Raw genomic sequence first — 15,678 nt, 5'->3', positions numbered from 1 at the left:
GGACCTCGCGAAAATAATCCGGACCATTTCAGTATTTTCATCGTAATCCGGTCAACTTCCGAGAGATTGCCAGGGATTTCGAGCTGCGGAAGACGCCATTCTCAGTCTCTCCGCAGTTTGATATGCCCCGATCGTCGACCATCGCCCGGGGGTGGCGCAATGCATGTCCCTGGTTTCCCCGAGGTCGTTCTTGTGAGCTTCAGGTACGAGTCAATTGTTCTTGAATGGACAGTACTGGTAAGCAAAAGCTTCATGTGAAGGCTGGTTTTTATATACGTTTGTATGCTCAGTGGCTACCAGTGCAGCTGCCAGTGATACTCTTGGAGAACTCTAAAACACAGCTTGGTGGGTCCAGAAACCAGAATTACAGCCGAGAAGACCAAGCATTGGCATTGTAATTCAAAATTACCAAATTACACTTCTCAACTTGATTAGCGACACTTGGAAGACAGCTCACCAGTAGTGACTGGGGGTAGTAGACGAGCAATGTTGAGCCGAGGTCCAACGGATTGGGTCTAGCTTGAGTCATTTTGATCGCCCACGGGTGGATCTTGGCCTGGCATGGACGGGTCTTACTTGGCCATCCTCAATACAGTCAGACGTTCCGACCTGTATTCGTGTTAGATGGTCAACGGTCCAGACGCAGCGAGCATTACGGCGAGGCCTTGGCTGTTGAGATGATTTGGACGGAGCTGGGGTAAAGCCTCTAGGAGAAGGGCAGTTTCATGGGTACCATTCAGCAATTATGGATTCTTCAGACGCCATGGGTCGCGGGTGACAAGGTGCAAGCTGTATCTTTTACTCATCCTCAGCGCAAGATGCGGTGGAGATGCACTGAATACCGGGGCATGACAAAACGGTATGGATGACTCATAATTCGCGAACACCCAATCGCTTCAGCTTCCAGACCATCAAAGTTCAAAGAGGCAAAGAGGCAAAGAGGCAAAATTGATGAACAGAGGCCCGATGACGGTAATGTAACTTCATCTGCAGTTTCCATGCTTGGGCTATGTCCAAGACTTACACAGTCCTTTAGGGCTTTGAGCTGAAACTATTCTTCCGTGCACGTGAAAGTACCCTGTAATTGTCACGTATCCGAAAACACGCCTGACGACGTCATGGACGTCCGGGAGCTGCCCCAAACTACAGTATTCACGACTCTGTTGAAGAGATGCTTGAAGATGAAGAGGCGAAGATTCAACGGTGCAATTTATAATGTAGATATCCAGAGACCGTAAACTACCAATCCGTAGATCTGGCGGAGATGTCTCGAGAAGACAAATCAAATACACAGACCCTCCATTAGACCGAGGATCTTCTGCAAGGTTGGATCCCCTCTCCCGAACCGCAGTCAACCGCGCAGGCCGTATTTCGGAGCGTCATCTATGGACCATGACCGAGAATTACTGTAATTGGACGCCTGCCTAGGCTGGCCCCGGCTGGGGTTGTAGTTTACTCCCGGTGAACCGAGCGTTTACCGACCATTGGATCTGTCGTGACGCATTCGGGACCGGATAAGTATCCCCAGGCTCCCTGGCTTGTGATCAAGGCATTTATCTAGCTCGAATTTCCTTTGGACTTTCTTGAGCTTCTTACCCTCCCCACCTCTTGACGTGATTCTGCCTCTTATCTATTATTTGAGACCTATACATCCCGTGGAATATATACTCATCTGCTTATTGCATTTATTGCCACTCTAAAAGTCACTATGGGTCTCCACGAAGACGAAGACCGCCAGTATGCGGCGGAGGTTCAGGCTGTCAAGGACTGGTGGAAGGACTCGCGCTGGCGCTTCACCAAGCGTCCGTTCACGGCCGAGCAGATCGTGGCCAAGCGCGGTAACCTGAAGATTGAATACCCCTCGTCTGTACAGGCAAAGAAGCTTTGGGGTATTGTGGAGGAGAACTGGAAGGTAAATTGCATACGCACCACATACGATACAGTCCAGCGGATCAATATGGCTAACGCAGCTCCTCCCTGTAGAACAAGCAAGCCAGCTTCACCTACGGTTGTCTTGAGCCAACGATGATCACCCAGATGGCCAAGTTCCTCGACACAATCTACGTTTCCGGATGGCAAAGCTCATCAACCGCCTCTTCAACCGACGAGCCCTCCCCCGATCTTGCAGATTATCCCATGGTACGCTTCAAGGACGCGAAGAAAATCCGGAATCTAAGCTTACAGAGTATTGTAGGACACTGTCCCCCGCAAGGTCAACCAATTGTTCATGGCACAGCTCTTCCATGACCGAAAACAGCGTGAGGAGCGTATCACCACCCCCAAGGAGCAGCGTGACAAGGTTGCGAATGTCGACTACCTGCGACCCATCATTGCGGATGCTGACACCGGCCATGGTGGTTTGACGGCTATCATGAAGCTCACCAAGCTCTTCATTGAGCGTGGTGCCGCCGGTATCCACATTGAGGATCAGGCTCCTGGTACCAAGAAGTGTGGCCACATGGCTGGAAAGGTGCTGGTCCCAATCAGCGAGCACATCAACCGTCTGGTTGCCATTCGTGCCCAGGCTGATATCATGGGTAAGTCCACAAAACTCGCACATTGAATGAATAGAAACGTCAAACTCTAACCCTCTTGGAAGGCTCCGACCTCTTGGCGATTGCCCGTACCGACTCCGAGGCCGCTACTCTCATCACATCCACCATTGACCATCGCGACCACGCCTTCATTGTGGGCGCCACCAACCCCAACCTCCAGCCTCTCAATGACCTGATGGTCGCTGCCGAACAGGCCGGCAAGACCGGCGAGGCTCTGCAAGCCATTGAGGACCAATGGACCGCCCAGGCTGGTCTCAAGCTCTTCGACGAGGCCGTCGTCGACATCATCAATGCCAGCGTCCCCGGCAACAAGAAGGGCCTGATCGAGGAGTACCTCAAGGCCGCCAAGGGCAAGAGCAACTCCGAAGCTCGCGCCATCGCCAAGGGCATCACCGGCGTCGACGTCTCACTTCGACTGGGATGCTCCCCGTACCCGCGAGGGCTACTACCGCATTCGTGGCGGTACTCAGACCGCTATCAACCGTGCGGTCGCCTATGCGCCATTCGCCGATATGATCTGGATGGAGAGCAAGCTGCCCGACTACAACCAGGCCAAGGAATTTGCCGACGGCGTGCACGCTGTGTGGCCCGAGCAGAAGTATGTTTCCCCACCCCGCCTAGAAGTTAAAGTACTTTGGGTTGACCCGATTGACTAACACCCCGTAGACTTGCATACAACCTGTCGCCCTCGTTCAACTGGAAGAAGGCCATGCCCCGCGACGAGCAGGAGACCTACATCAAGCGTCTGGGCGAACTCGGGTACACCTGGCAGTTCATTACCCTCGCCGGTCTGCACACCACCGCGCTGATCTCGCACCAGTTCTCTCAGGCCTACGCCAAGAATGGCATGCGCGCGTACGGCGAGCTGGTCCAGGAGCCCGAGATGGAGCTGGGTGTGGACGTTGTTACCCACCAGAAGTGGAGCGGTGCTAACTATGTTGATAACCTCCTGAAGATGGTCTCGGGTGGCGTGAGCAGCACAGCCGCTATGGGCAAGGGTGTTACGGAGGACCAGTTCAAAAACTGATAGATCTCCTTTGACCCCCCTTTTCACATAGCTCCTTGTATAGTGGTGGTTCTGTTGGCGTTGTCTACCGTTTTCCTGTATATCCTGTCTTAGCATTCAAAAATCACAGCCGTGGATGTTCGAGAACGAACGTTAAGCGACCGTGCTGTTTCCGGAATAGGAACTTTTGCGCCGCTGGTAATCTTAAAAAAACGTATCTTGGTACTTTTAAGGGGCCACGCTAGGGACGGCGGGGCCGAAGTGTGAAGCCGCGGCCAAAGCATTGGTGGAGCTCATTCGGGATTTGCGTGCTGACATCTGGATTTTGCTGATGTGATCAACTTCGGAGGGCCAGATCAGACCTGGAATCCTAGCATAGAGTGGGAGAGGCATAGAGATTTCATGAAATCGACCAGGGGGCTGGAATAAGCTTTGGGATACAGGGCGGGGGTTCGAGTTCAGGCCGATTTTTAGTTCCCAAAAGGGGGTGAAGATCGACACACGGACAGACTATCCAGCCGAGCGCACGCGCATGTGGATGCGGAGGTGCGAAGTCTACGGCTCCTACAAGTAGCGGCCGAGGCCCCGTATTTGGTGACGTAAAGCATTCTTTTTCTTTTGAAGGACTGCTCTTCCCATCTGTACCTCTTTTGTATATACTCAACATGGGTGTCACACTTCCTGAATTACAATATACCGCGCTCGAGGAGATTCCCGCGCGCGTCTCCGCCGCCCGGAAGGCCTTCCTGGAGAACAAGACCCGCGATGTGGAGTTCCGCCTCGTTCAGCTGCGGAAGCTCTACTGGGCGTGAGTGAAGCACCTAGAAACACCCTCAAGGTATCCCCGCTGACTTCATCCCACAGCATCAAGGACCACGAGGAGGAGATTGCCGAGGCTTTAGCTCAGGACTTGAACAAGCCGCGTTTTGAGACTGAGGTCGCCGAGAGCGGCTGGTTGCTCAACGACATCGTCTTCACCACTCGCAACCTGCACAAATGGGTCAAAGATGAGAAGGCTCCGGATATCGACCTAACGTTCAAATTCATGAACCCTAAGATCAGGAAGGATCCCCTGGGCACTGTCTTGGTGATTGGGTAACGTTTCCTTAACAGATGGGCGCCATCGGATCGAAGAAAAGGCATCAAACTGACGATTGTTTCCCTTTTTGTATAGTGCCTTCAACTTCCCCTTCCAGCTGACCATGGGTCCCGTCATCGGTGCCATCGCCGCCGGTAACACAGTCGTGATTAAGCCCAGCGAAGGCGCCCCCCGCAGCGCCGCCGTCATGCAGAAGATCGTCGAAGCCTCCCTGGACCCCTCTGCCTATACCGTTGTTCAGGGTGGGGTCCCCGAGACTCAGGCCCTGCTTTCCGAGCGCTGGGACAAGATCTTCTACACCGGTGGTGCCAACGTCGGCCGTATCATCGCCAAGGCCGCTGCCCCTAACCTGACCCCGGTTGTTTTGGAATTGGGCGGCATCAACCCCGCCATCGTCACCAAGAATGCCAATCCGCGCCTCGTCGCTCGTCGTATGCTGTGGGGTAAGCTTCTGAACGCAGGCCAGGTCTGCACGTCACAGAACTACTTGCTTGTCGACAAGAGTCTCGTGTCGCAGGTCGTCGAGGAGTTCAAGAAGGCGTATAAGGAGTTCTATCCCAATGGCGCCAAGGACTCGCCCGATTACTCTCGTATTATCAACCAGAACCACTTCCAGCGCCTGAAGTCCATGCTGGACAACACCCAGGGCAAGATTGTCATGGGCGGTACCCTGAACGAGAAGGAGCTTTTCATTGAGCCTACTGTGGTACTGGTGAGCTCCATTGACGACTCTCTGATAACACAGGAGAGTTTCGGACCCTTGATTCCCATCCTTCCAGTCGAGGACCTCGATGAGGCTATCAAGCTTGCCAACGGCGTCATGGACACCCCCCTCGGCCTGTACCCCTTCGGCTCGAAGGCCGAGGTCAAAAAGAGTGAGCATAAGCCCCAACCCAATCTACGGTATGAAATTTCTTGTTCTAACTAAAAATCAGTCCTGAATTCTACCCGCTCCGGCGGTGTCTCTGTCAACGACGCCGCTCTGCACATCCCCACCCTACCCTTCGGTGGTGTTGGCGAGAGCGGGAACGGCGCCTACCGTGGCCGTGCGAGCTTCGACGTCTGGGTTCACCGCCGCCCCGTCACCACCAGCCCTGGCTGGCTGGAGAGCATCCTTGCCATCCGCTACCCGCCTTACGCCGGCAAGCTGAGCAAATTCAAGGCTGCCAGTACCCTGGTACCGGACTTCGACCGCAGCGGCCGCAAGCTATCCTTCGGCTGGCTGCGCTACATCCTGACCCTCGGCGGCGGTAGCGCGAAGTCAGGGGCTGGCCGGGCCGCCGTTGTTGCTGCTAGTAAGTAGGAGTTTGTTTATTTGCGTATATATTGTGGATTTATCTCGCTATTCCCCCAACATGTCTTTCGGATATCTTCTCCATTTTCTCTACTGTCTTCCTTCCCCAGCCCCAAGAAAAATAATCCTCAAATCGTTATATACCCCACCTTGATACCCCCCTCTCACGATGTATATACCTGCTCGGGTTATCCCTTTGAGTCCTTTGCGGTTCCTTTATGGTTTGCTCCTGTCGCTCCCTTTTCCCCAAGTCGGACATCCAGGAAATCCAGTACGCTTTAAATGCTTAATCTTAATGAATTCATCGTTGCACTGATCTGGTTGAAAACAACTTCTAACGTTTTTGTAGTTGCCTACTTCGTGCTCCAGGTGCTTGAGCGCCGCACTTCGAAGCTGTGAATCATCAAATTGCTGTGGGGCGGCGGCTTCGGTTTGTAATTTAAGATAGCTTTAGCAGAATTTAGATTGGGATTTCTTTTGTCGATCTTCATAAATGCCAAACTTAAACCACTCGGGAAGCTTGAGCTTCTACAGTGGAGACCAGGCCTCGAGCGTATTAGCAGTAGCATTAATGGTAATGTGCGAGCAACTACCAGGCAACGGCACGAATTGTAAGACTTGATGAGGCAGAAGGCATTTAGAGACAATGATAGATATTCTTATGCCATCTCGTACGATCATGAACAAAAGCATCTTTATTTAGTCTAGTTTCTCGCAGATAACTGGGAGTTAGGGGTTGGCTCCCTACACTTCGTTTTAGGCAGTAGGCTTGGGCTTTTTCTACCTTTGCCCTCCTAGATACTAGAACAGCTTCCACACCAGGTTCTAAGAAATGACACCCGTCTGCCATAAAATCCACCAGGTTCAATTTTGACGGTTTTCCCTCCAGATACTAGCAAAAAATCTTTGCTGCTTCTCTGACTTCTCTCCTACAATTACTCGACCTTCACATCTTTATTGTGTATGGCCTTAGCATCCCGCTCCTTAAGGTCGTTCCAGTTGATTTGATTCTCAGCTATTGCAGGAGTTGTATCTCCTTTAAGCAAAGAAGATAGCGATCAAGATTCAAAACGCTTCGTGCTTCGTAAATTACATGGAATGTGTCGGGAGATTTTGATCAGCAGCGTCGCTCTACGCCACGCCTGCTAACGCACAGATACTTCACGCCCTTGTAAGGCTTGACACCGTCGCCGAGACCACGACTACGGCGCTGGTCGATATTAAGGCTATCTACCTTAATACCAGATGGTAGCCACCCGCGCACAGAAAAGGAGACTGATGCCGAATTCGGCATCAGACTAGCATTGAGCTGGGCCTTGCTCTTGCGAGGCACAGGGCGAGACGCGGATGAGGAGGCAAAGAAAGTGGGCAGCGGGGATGGGTCCTGGGAGACGGTCTGAGGTTGCGAGGGGGGAGTCGGGGTATGAGGTTTCGAATGGGCAGGGGAAGGAGTGGCAGATGCTTTTGAGTCTCCTGAGGGCCCCTCTGCTGAGCCGCCATCGGCTGTCTCGTCGAGCAGGGCAGCAGTGCGAGAGGACTTCTTGGTTGACTTCTTCTTCTTTTTCTTCTTCTTGTTGGGGTCTCGTATCTTTCGCGTGCTGGGGGCAGAGGGGTCGTGGTAGGAGGTGGGAGCTTCGTAGTAGCCTTGGAGCAAGTTGGCGTTAGCGTCCTCTTCTGCGTCCTCGAGGCTTTCGAAGTCATCGTCTTGTGTTGGGTAGCCCGCCACTGAGCAGCGGAGAGTCGCGGTTCCTGTAACGGTTCCTGCGTCTTTGCCTGTTGGCACCTTCCATTCAAGAAGCCCGGTGCTATGGGAGTACTGGGCGTCGCCGCGGCTGGCTTGTATGTCTGTGATGTGCCGAACGGACTTCGGAACAGGGACTGTGACTACAACTTCTTCTAGGACGGGTCCAGTAGAATTGCTGCTTCCCCCAAGGAAGGACGGGGTTGACGTGCCCGAGCCATTCCGGGGATGTGATGGACGGGATGAATTATGTCCGGGGAAGTTCGTATTCAAGGTCAACCGAACTTCGAAATCCGATCCATTCGGTCCCAAGGATTTGCGAATATCGACTATGGCAGGGAGAAAAAGCTTCTCCATATGGCTAGGAGGCTCGTCAAGGTTAGGATCTATCGGAAGAAGGTCAACCTCGTAACCAGCCAAGATGAATTGTCCATCTGGGGGCACAAAGCTGAGTTCTCCGGGCTTCTCACGCCATCGAGATAGCCTAACGCAGGGGTGGAAAACAGGAAGATCCAACTTTTGAGCAATCGCTTGCTGGCCACCTGGCGCTGTTAAAGATAAAAGCAAATCCGGTACTCCGGAGATATTGGCCGTCAAGGCGATAGTTCCTGAAACAAGGGCCGAAAGTAGCCTTCCTGAAGGAGCCATTGTCACCGAAAGAGATTCAATGATGTCAACGTAGAGCTCGTTTGAGGTATGCCGTACCCCAGGCCTGCGCCATGGAATTGCAGGGCCCTGGGCCGCACTAGATGCAGCTAATGACTGTTTCAAAGGGTTCGTTGACTGGCTCAACGCTCTAGCCCCAAGTTTCAGTATAAGAAGACTTTTTGGGAGTGGCTTCAGGTTGAAGGCTTACCCTGGTACGTTGATTCCGCTAAGAAGTTTACCCATCCACCCCGGTACTTCGACTACCTCTTGCAAGGCATTCGGCTCTGTGTTGCATACCACCCCACCATCACACATCTCATGTAGTATTTGCGCAACGACGGCATAGTTGGCCTGTATCTTGGTAGAGAGTAACGGAGCCCCGACGAAGTCCTCGAGTGCGTCGACCACACGATGCAGAAACTCCAGCACCAACAACGGCTCCGTATCCACCTCTGTCACCGCAAGGAAAAGTAAATTAGACTGAACAATTGAGAAAACAGTCACTGGCGGATTGGTGCTTGGAAAGTATAGCAAGGAAGGGCGTGGAGCGGCGTGAGCAAGATAGAGGGGCAGGATCGCGGCAGCGGAGGGCGGCCGGGCTCGGTATACATGCTCGACGAGAGGGCAGCTGGAGGACATTAGCTTGAACCTAGCAATGAAGGAGACGGAACTTCATACTTCTGCTCGTCATATATGTAGACGGCGTCGATCTCGCCGCTCATGGTGATTGGTGTCGGAGGCAGAAACCACCACGGTGTATAGCTCACTATCAAGCTGCATTCTGCCAGCGACTCCCGCCTCGAACGTGAAAGCCACTGCCGCGGCCTCTCCGCGATTTACAAACATTGCTGATCTGGGTTGATCATTTTCTTTGCTCGCTCTCTTGTCGCTTGCGGGAGTGGACTCCGAATTGTCATGGCACCTCCTGATACTCCGATTCGTGAGCTTCGGCTAAAAGATGCCAAACAAGCATTGGAGGAAGACAAATATGACTGCACAGCTTGCAGGTTGACTGGTCAGTTCCTTGAAGTGATTTCGTTTTTACTTCCACAGTATGCTTACGCTCTGATAGGCTCTGCTGCTTTCGTTGGCCTTGGTGTCTATAGCTACTACACCGGCATGCGCAACCTCCGAAAACAAGAACAAGTGATCATGAACAGCACGACAAAGTATAAGATGGGTTCAAGGAAACTGGGCATTGCAACTATTTCTGCAAGTCTAGTAGGCGTGGGTGTATATCGCCTCTTCAACTGATCGGGTTTCGAGGACTATTACAATGTATGATAGGAAGGCTACGATGAGTATCTCCATTCACGTCGAGGATGGGATCAATAAAGGACCATACAAGCCAAGTCTTGGTCTGATCACAGAATTAATTCTCTTGTTGTAAATAACATATGAATTGTTAACACTACCATATTAATGATAGTTCTTGTACTGGGTATCACCTCCACACTAAGCCTCTATATGCTGTATGACGAGGTATAAAAGAGCAATAGGGGAGAAAAGGAAAGTACAGACACAAAATTATGAAAATTCCAAGAACCGCAAAATCACGGAATAGAACCATATGCAAGAATTCTCCTCCCCATGATGCATCCAATGATAGAAGGAAAAAGAAAAGGAAGAGGCCGCCCAAAATTTACCAAACTAGCCACTGCCCATCGGAAGGGAGTATTCGTCACTTCGTCAATGTCGTAGAGCCTGGCACATCACTTAGGTGAACCGGCCCCGCTTCCTCCCTCCAAACATGTCCTTTGAATTGTTCATACCTGATAAGTCGAAGAAATCAGGGAATGCATGTTTGCGTTTCGAGCCGATAGTCGCAGGAGACTCGCGCTGGGTTGATCGAGGGTTTGGTCGGGCTATATTGTTGTGGCGATGTTGAGTTCGTGGGTTTCGAGGTAAAACAGAGACGCTGACAGGGGCCCCATCCTGTGAAGGTGGGGTGGCATTGTTATCCGAAGATTGAATATCCATATCTAGGTCTTGATACTGGGGAAAAGTCGGCCCAGCGGTGAATGTAAATACCGTAGGAGTTCCCATCGAGTCCGGAGCTTGAGAAACGGAGGCGGCACCGGGCTGAAGAGCAGGGGTTGGTTCGGAGGTAGGGGCGGAGGTTTGAGGTTGACGGAAGCTATTCTCTGTAGGAACTTCTTTGCGAGTAGCTACTGGTGTTGAGCTGCGGTCACGCTTATCTGAGTCCACACGCTCTTCCTCATCGCTGCTCTGTGAAGCAGTTCCATCACACCTCTCCGTTGCCCACTGCCGGACTTGCCACCCTTCTCCGTCGCCTAACCCCAGATTCTCACGGTCAAGGAAGTGGAGAAGATCCTCTATGGCTTCCTGATAACCAGCTACCTTGGCCTGAGCTTGCTCGCAAACCGCATTCTTGTAAAGGTTGGTCACTGAGAGAGCCGCGGCTTTGAACTGCTGGAGGAGCTGCTCCGATGGTTGGGGACGGGGGTGGAGCTCGGCAGAGAGGTATTAAGAGACCTCATGGAATCCATGGTGGATGTAGTGATATAAATAAAGTCTTCGGTAGAGTTGGCTTCAAGAAGGGGAGGGATGGCGGAGTCACAGGCGTGTGATATATCGGGACAACGGGCCGGTTTTCTGCCACCAGAACCCTGCAAAGCGGCTTGCGTGGGGCAAACAAAGCCCAAAGAGCGGGATATATAGGCTGAAAGCAGCTAGCAATTCAGGGAGACAATGAATAAAAGAAGAAACCCAAGCCAGACCAAGGAGTGTTGGCCCCTGGTATGTTTTGGTCCAAGGTACTCGTAGAGGGGAAGTACACTACCAATGCACACTGATCGGCTAGTCCAGTTAGGCGCTTTTTTTCGCACTGACCCGGTAACGTGACCCCACTTGTAGAAAGTGGGAGAACTCTTTTTCCGTGATGACTCAGCGCAGTTAATGAGGTTGCTCTAGCCAATCAGCGCGTGCAGGTCCGCCGCGCCTGCTCCATCAATCTTCTGCGCGACTGTCCTTCACTTGTGATCACTGCGTCCGCCTTCTAACCCTTGAACTTTCCCACATTCAGACTTTTCCCCTTTCCACTGTCTTTCGTATCACCACGTTGAACCAGTGCCACTCACAATTCAAGTCTCCTGGTCGACAGAGCCCAAGTACGGCCTCGCGGATATTGATTATTTTCTAAGCTTTCCTGGAACGCGAGACGTGCTTGTGCTTCGACATCGGACCTTTGCGCTTTGCGCGCCAAACCGCACTCGATGTCTCGGGCACCCGAATCGCCTTCTCAGGCTGACACCTCGATGACTGATGTCAATGATGATGTTATCCCCTCCGTCCCAGTTGACGCGCCTGTAAGTTTGTTCAAATTACCTCTGGTCCCATGATCCTCAGCATGGGGCGGGGCTCCAAGACAATTATGCCAGTCGAACAAATACTTATCAATTATCATGGCAGAGCAATCAAGAAACCCCCTGAATACACAGTATGCTCATTTCCCCCAGAGGCGGTCGAGATGGAATCGTGTCACCAAGTAGCATTCTAACCCCGCCAGGAATCGGATACCAATCCCAATACAACCGCGAGCAGCATCGCAGGCGATGTGACGCAGGCTGATGGCCGCAAACGCAAATCGGAGGCTACAGAATTGAGGAAGAACATCCTGGGTAAAAAGCAGAAGACGCTTGATGAGTCCAAGGTACGTCTGATGGGCTATACGGATTTCTCGTTGCATTGCTGATCGCAGGTCTCTTCATTTACAGGAAGATGATTCCATCCGTCGTTTCCGATACCTTCTTGGTCTGACCGACCTTTTCCGTCATTTCATCGAGACCAACCCCAACCCTCGTATCAAGGAGATCATGGCAGAGATCGACCGCCAGAATGCGGAATCCGAAGCCAAAGCTCGCAAGGGCTCGGCTCGCTCCGGTGGTGCAGGTGGCGAACGCCGACGCCGAACTGAGCAGGAGGAAGACGCCGAGCTTCTGCAGGATGAGAAGAGCGGCGGCGAGACCACCACTATTTTCCGAGAGTCACCCAGTTTCATCCGGGGTGAGCTCCGTGATTACCAGATCGCCGGTCTTAACTGGCTTGTTTCTTTGCACGAGAATGGTATCTCCGGTATCCTGGCCGACGAGATGGGTCTGGGTAAGACCCTGCAGACTATTTCTTTCCTGGGTTACCTGCGCTACGTCTGCGACATCACTGGTCCCCATTTGGTTGCTGTGCCCAAGTCAACTCTGGACAACTGGAAGCGCGAGTTTGCCAAGTGGACTCCTGAAATGGATGTTCTCGTCCTTCAGGGTGACAAAGAAGAGCGACAGCGCCTTATCAACGAACGTCTGATTCCTGAAAGCTTCGACGTCTGCATTACCAGCTACGAGATGATCCTCCGAGAAAAATCGCACTTGAAGAAGTTTGCGTGGGAATACATCATTATCGACGAGGCTCACCGTATTAAGAACGAGGAGTCGTCTTTGTCGCAGATCATTCGTCTTTTCAACTCGCGCAATCGTTTGCTGATTACCGGTACCCCTCTGCAAAACAATCTCCATGAGCTCTGGGCCCTTCTCAACTTCCTGCTCCCTGATGTTTTTGGCGATTCGGAGGCTTTCGATCAATGGTTCACGAACCAGGAATCGGACCAAGATACCGTGGTGCAGCAGCTGCACCGTGTCCTTCGTCCTTTTCTCCTTCGACGTGTGAAGAGTGACGTCGAAAAAGAGCCTGCTCCCCAAGCAGGAAATGAATTTGTATGTGCCCATGTCCGATATGCAGGTCAAATGGTACCAGAAAATTCTGGAAAAAGATATCGACGCTGTGAACGGCGCATCAGGCAAGCGAGAGTCCAAGACTCGTCTGTTGAACATTGTGATGCAACTGCGAAAGTGTTGCAACCACCCTTACCTCTTCGAGGGGGCTGAGCCTGGCCCTCCCTACACGACTGATGAGCACCTTATCTACAACTCCGGGAAAATGTCTATTTTGGACAAGCTCCTCAAGCGCATGAAGGCCAATGGAAGCCGAGTTCTTATCTTCTCCCAAATGAGCCGTGTGTTGGACATCCTTGAAGATTACTGTGTATTCCGGGATTACAATTACTGTCGTATTGACGGTACCACCGCCCACGAGGACCGTATCGCTGCGATTGATGATTACAACAAGCCTGATTCTGACAAGTTCATCTTCCTGCTCACTACGCGAGCTGGTGGTCTCGGTATCAACCTAACTACAGCTGATATCGTGGTGCTCTTTGACAGTGACTGGAACCCTCAGGCAGATCTGCAGGCTATGGACCGAGCTCACCGAATCGGCCAAACCAAACAGGTTAAAGTCTTCCGGTTCGTCACCGAAAATGCGATCGAGGAGAAGGTTCTCGAGCGCGCAGCTCAAAAGTTGCGTTTGGATCAACTGGTCATTCAACAAGGACGGGCTCAGCAACAAGCGAAGGCTGCCGCTTCCAAAGACGAACTACTCGGTATGATTCAGCATGGTGCCGCTAAAGTCTTCGAGACCGAGCGCGTCCCTGGGAAAGAGGACAGCACCAAGGATATCACCGAGGACGACTTCGACTCCATCTTACGAAAGGGTGAAGAGCGTACCGCCGAGCTGAACAAGAAGTATGAAAAGCTTGGTATCGATGATTTGCAGAAGTTCAGCTCCGAAAGTGCCTACGAGTGGAACGGCAAGGACTTTACTGAGCGCAAGAAGGATATTGGCGTCAATTGGATTAATCCAGCCAAGCGTGAACGCAAGGAGCAATTCTACTCGATTGACAAGTACTATCGGCAAGCTCTTGCGACTGGCGGCCGTACCGCAGACACCAAGCCGAAGGTCCCCCGTGCTCCGAAGCAGATCACGGTGCATGATTGGCAGTTCTTCCCGCCCGGTCTTCAGGACCTCCAGGAGAGGGAAACGGCAGCTTTCCACAAGGAGATCGGCTACAAAGCTGTTCTCCCCGACGGTCCAGAGGAAGAGCTCAGCGAGCGTGAGGCGGAGCGCGATTTGGAGCAACAGGAGATTGACAACTCCACGCCTCTGACCGAAGAGGAGCAGGCTGAGAAGGCCCGCATGTCAGAGAACGGCTTCTCCAACTGGAACCGTCGCGATTTCCAACAATTCATTAACGGCACCGCCAAGTTTGGCAAGACCGATTACGTTGGCATTGCCACAGAGGTTGACAGCAAGGAGCCACATGAAATCGCGGAGTACGCCGAGGTGTTCTGGCGGCGATACAAGGAGATCCAAGACTATCCGAAGTATCTCCGTGTGATCCAGCAAGGCGAGGAGAAGCTGCAGAAGATGAACCACCAACGGAAGATGTTGCGCAAGAAGATGGAAATGTACCGCGTGCCTCTGCAGCAGCTCAAGATCAACTATACTGTCTCTACGACCAACAAGAAGGTTTACACCGAGGAGGAAGACCGTTTCCTCCTGGTCATGCTGGACAAGTATGGCGTTGAGGGCGATGGCCTGTACGAGAAGATCCGTGACGAGATTCGCGACTCGCCCTTGTTCCGATTTGACTGGTTCTTCCTGAGCCGTACCCCCGTGGAAATCGGCCGTCGCTGCACTACCCTGCTGAATACCATTGCCAAGGAGTTTGAGCCCGATAGCAAGACCAACGGCGAGGGCAAGGGCCGAGGCCGAGACCGCGATGAGGAGGATGAGAATGAAGAGGCGGCTCCTGCAAAGAAGAAGGCCAAGAATGGCACCACGGTACGTGCAGCCTGCCGGCGTTTACTAGAACCCCCCACTAATTTTCTGTTCTTAGGCAAAGGGCAAGCAAACCAAGGCCGGCAGCAAGACTACATCGGCTACTACTTCCCGCGTAGCCAGTGTTTCAAATGGGCCCAAGAGAGGCCGCAAGAGATGATTTCTGGAAGTGCTGTTGATGATTGTTTTGCTTTTATTTTATTCTTTTTTGCTTTCGCTGGGTGCTCTGGTCCGGCGTTTGAAAGATGATTGGCAGATGGTGTTGTTATCTTTTTTTTTTCCCTTTTCCTTCCCCCGCGTGTATGCTCAGGATAGAAAGAGTAATTGGATCGTGTGGCTTTGCCGCCTGATTAAAATCATGCCGATCCCCGATACGACCTCACGCGCCACCGGACGCTAAAATTCCCCACTCCGCACCCAGCATGACGAAACAAACCAGTTTCCCAGTTATCTAGATCGTACAAGTAGACAACATGACCTCGATCACGCTCTCATGTTTCGATAAGCTCATCCTCTGAAGAAAGGTTAAATAGTCCAAGGTACGTCGGTTGGGTGCCAACTGGAAGGCTCAAGTCCCCCTCTCTCACCCGTTAATATAGTAATATCATCCTGCATAAACAATACATTCCGAAGCGCCACCAGGCC

General features: G+C 52.3%; 6 protein-coding genes across 6 annotated transcripts; 4 read left to right on the top strand and 2 right to left on the bottom strand.

Annotated features, from left to right (window-relative positions):
• Nucleotides 1-1,708: 1,708 nt before the first annotated feature.
• N7468_010159 (isocitrate lyase 1) lies at nucleotides 1,709-3,582 on the top strand (the record flags this gene model as incomplete). Its single annotated transcript, XM_058479454.1, has 6 exons — nucleotides 1,709-1,912; nucleotides 1,984-2,139; nucleotides 2,195-2,537; nucleotides 2,600-2,952; nucleotides 2,996-3,153; nucleotides 3,222-3,582. 6 exons carry the CDS (start codon nucleotides 1,709-1,711, stop codon nucleotides 3,580-3,582), a joined length of 1,575 nt encoding a protein of 524 aa, XP_058326022.1.
• Nucleotides 3,583-4,226: 644 nt separating this feature from the next.
• Nucleotides 4,227-6,353, top strand: N7468_010158 (hexadecenal dehydrogenase; the record flags this gene model as incomplete). Its single annotated transcript, XM_058479453.1, has 5 exons — nucleotides 4,227-4,369; nucleotides 4,426-4,656; nucleotides 4,736-5,535; nucleotides 5,596-5,955; nucleotides 6,304-6,353. 5 exons carry the CDS (start codon nucleotides 4,227-4,229, stop codon nucleotides 6,351-6,353), a joined length of 1,584 nt encoding a protein of 527 aa, XP_058326021.1.
• Nucleotides 6,354-7,071: 718 nt separating this feature from the next.
• On the bottom strand, nucleotides 7,072-9,065 carry N7468_010157 (putative AP-3 adaptor complex subunit mu; the record flags this gene model as incomplete). The annotated part of the gene is made up of 3 exons (XM_058479452.1): nucleotides 7,072-8,491; nucleotides 8,552-8,971; nucleotides 9,022-9,065. The coding sequence occupies 3 exons, from the start codon at nucleotides 9,063-9,065 to the stop codon at nucleotides 7,072-7,074; spliced, it is 1,884 nt and encodes a 627-aa protein (XP_058326020.1).
• A 193-nt stretch (nucleotides 9,066-9,258) lies between these two features.
• On the top strand, nucleotides 9,259-9,597 carry N7468_010156 (uncharacterized protein; the record flags this gene model as incomplete). The annotated part of the gene is made up of 2 exons (XM_058479451.1): nucleotides 9,259-9,358; nucleotides 9,416-9,597. 2 exons carry the CDS (start codon nucleotides 9,259-9,261, stop codon nucleotides 9,595-9,597), a joined length of 282 nt encoding a protein of 93 aa, XP_058326019.1.
• Nucleotides 9,598-10,059: 462 nt separating this feature from the next.
• Nucleotides 10,060-10,853, bottom strand: N7468_010155 (uncharacterized protein; the record flags this gene model as incomplete). Its single annotated transcript, XM_058479450.1, has 2 exons — nucleotides 10,060-10,785; nucleotides 10,806-10,853. 2 exons carry the CDS (start codon nucleotides 10,851-10,853, stop codon nucleotides 10,060-10,062), a joined length of 774 nt encoding a protein of 257 aa, XP_058326018.1.
• A 726-nt stretch (nucleotides 10,854-11,579) lies between these two features.
• N7468_010154 (uncharacterized protein) lies at nucleotides 11,580-15,193 on the top strand (the record flags this gene model as incomplete). The annotated part of the gene is made up of 5 exons (XM_058479449.1): nucleotides 11,580-11,672; nucleotides 11,873-12,016; nucleotides 12,081-13,070; nucleotides 13,096-15,036; nucleotides 15,092-15,193. The coding sequence occupies 5 exons, from the start codon at nucleotides 11,580-11,582 to the stop codon at nucleotides 15,191-15,193; spliced, it is 3,270 nt and encodes a 1,089-aa protein (XP_058326017.1).
• Nucleotides 15,194-15,678: the final 485 nt, after the last annotated feature.

This window comes from Penicillium chermesinum (assembly GCF_028974085.1).
Source record: "Penicillium chermesinum strain IBT 19713 chromosome Unknown utg000008l:1.0-1752722.0:1.0-1753981.0, whole genome shotgun sequence".
NCBI lineage: Eukaryota > Fungi > Ascomycota > Eurotiomycetes > Eurotiales > Aspergillaceae > Penicillium > Penicillium chermesinum.
This window is presented reverse-complemented; position numbering and strand designations above follow the sequence as displayed.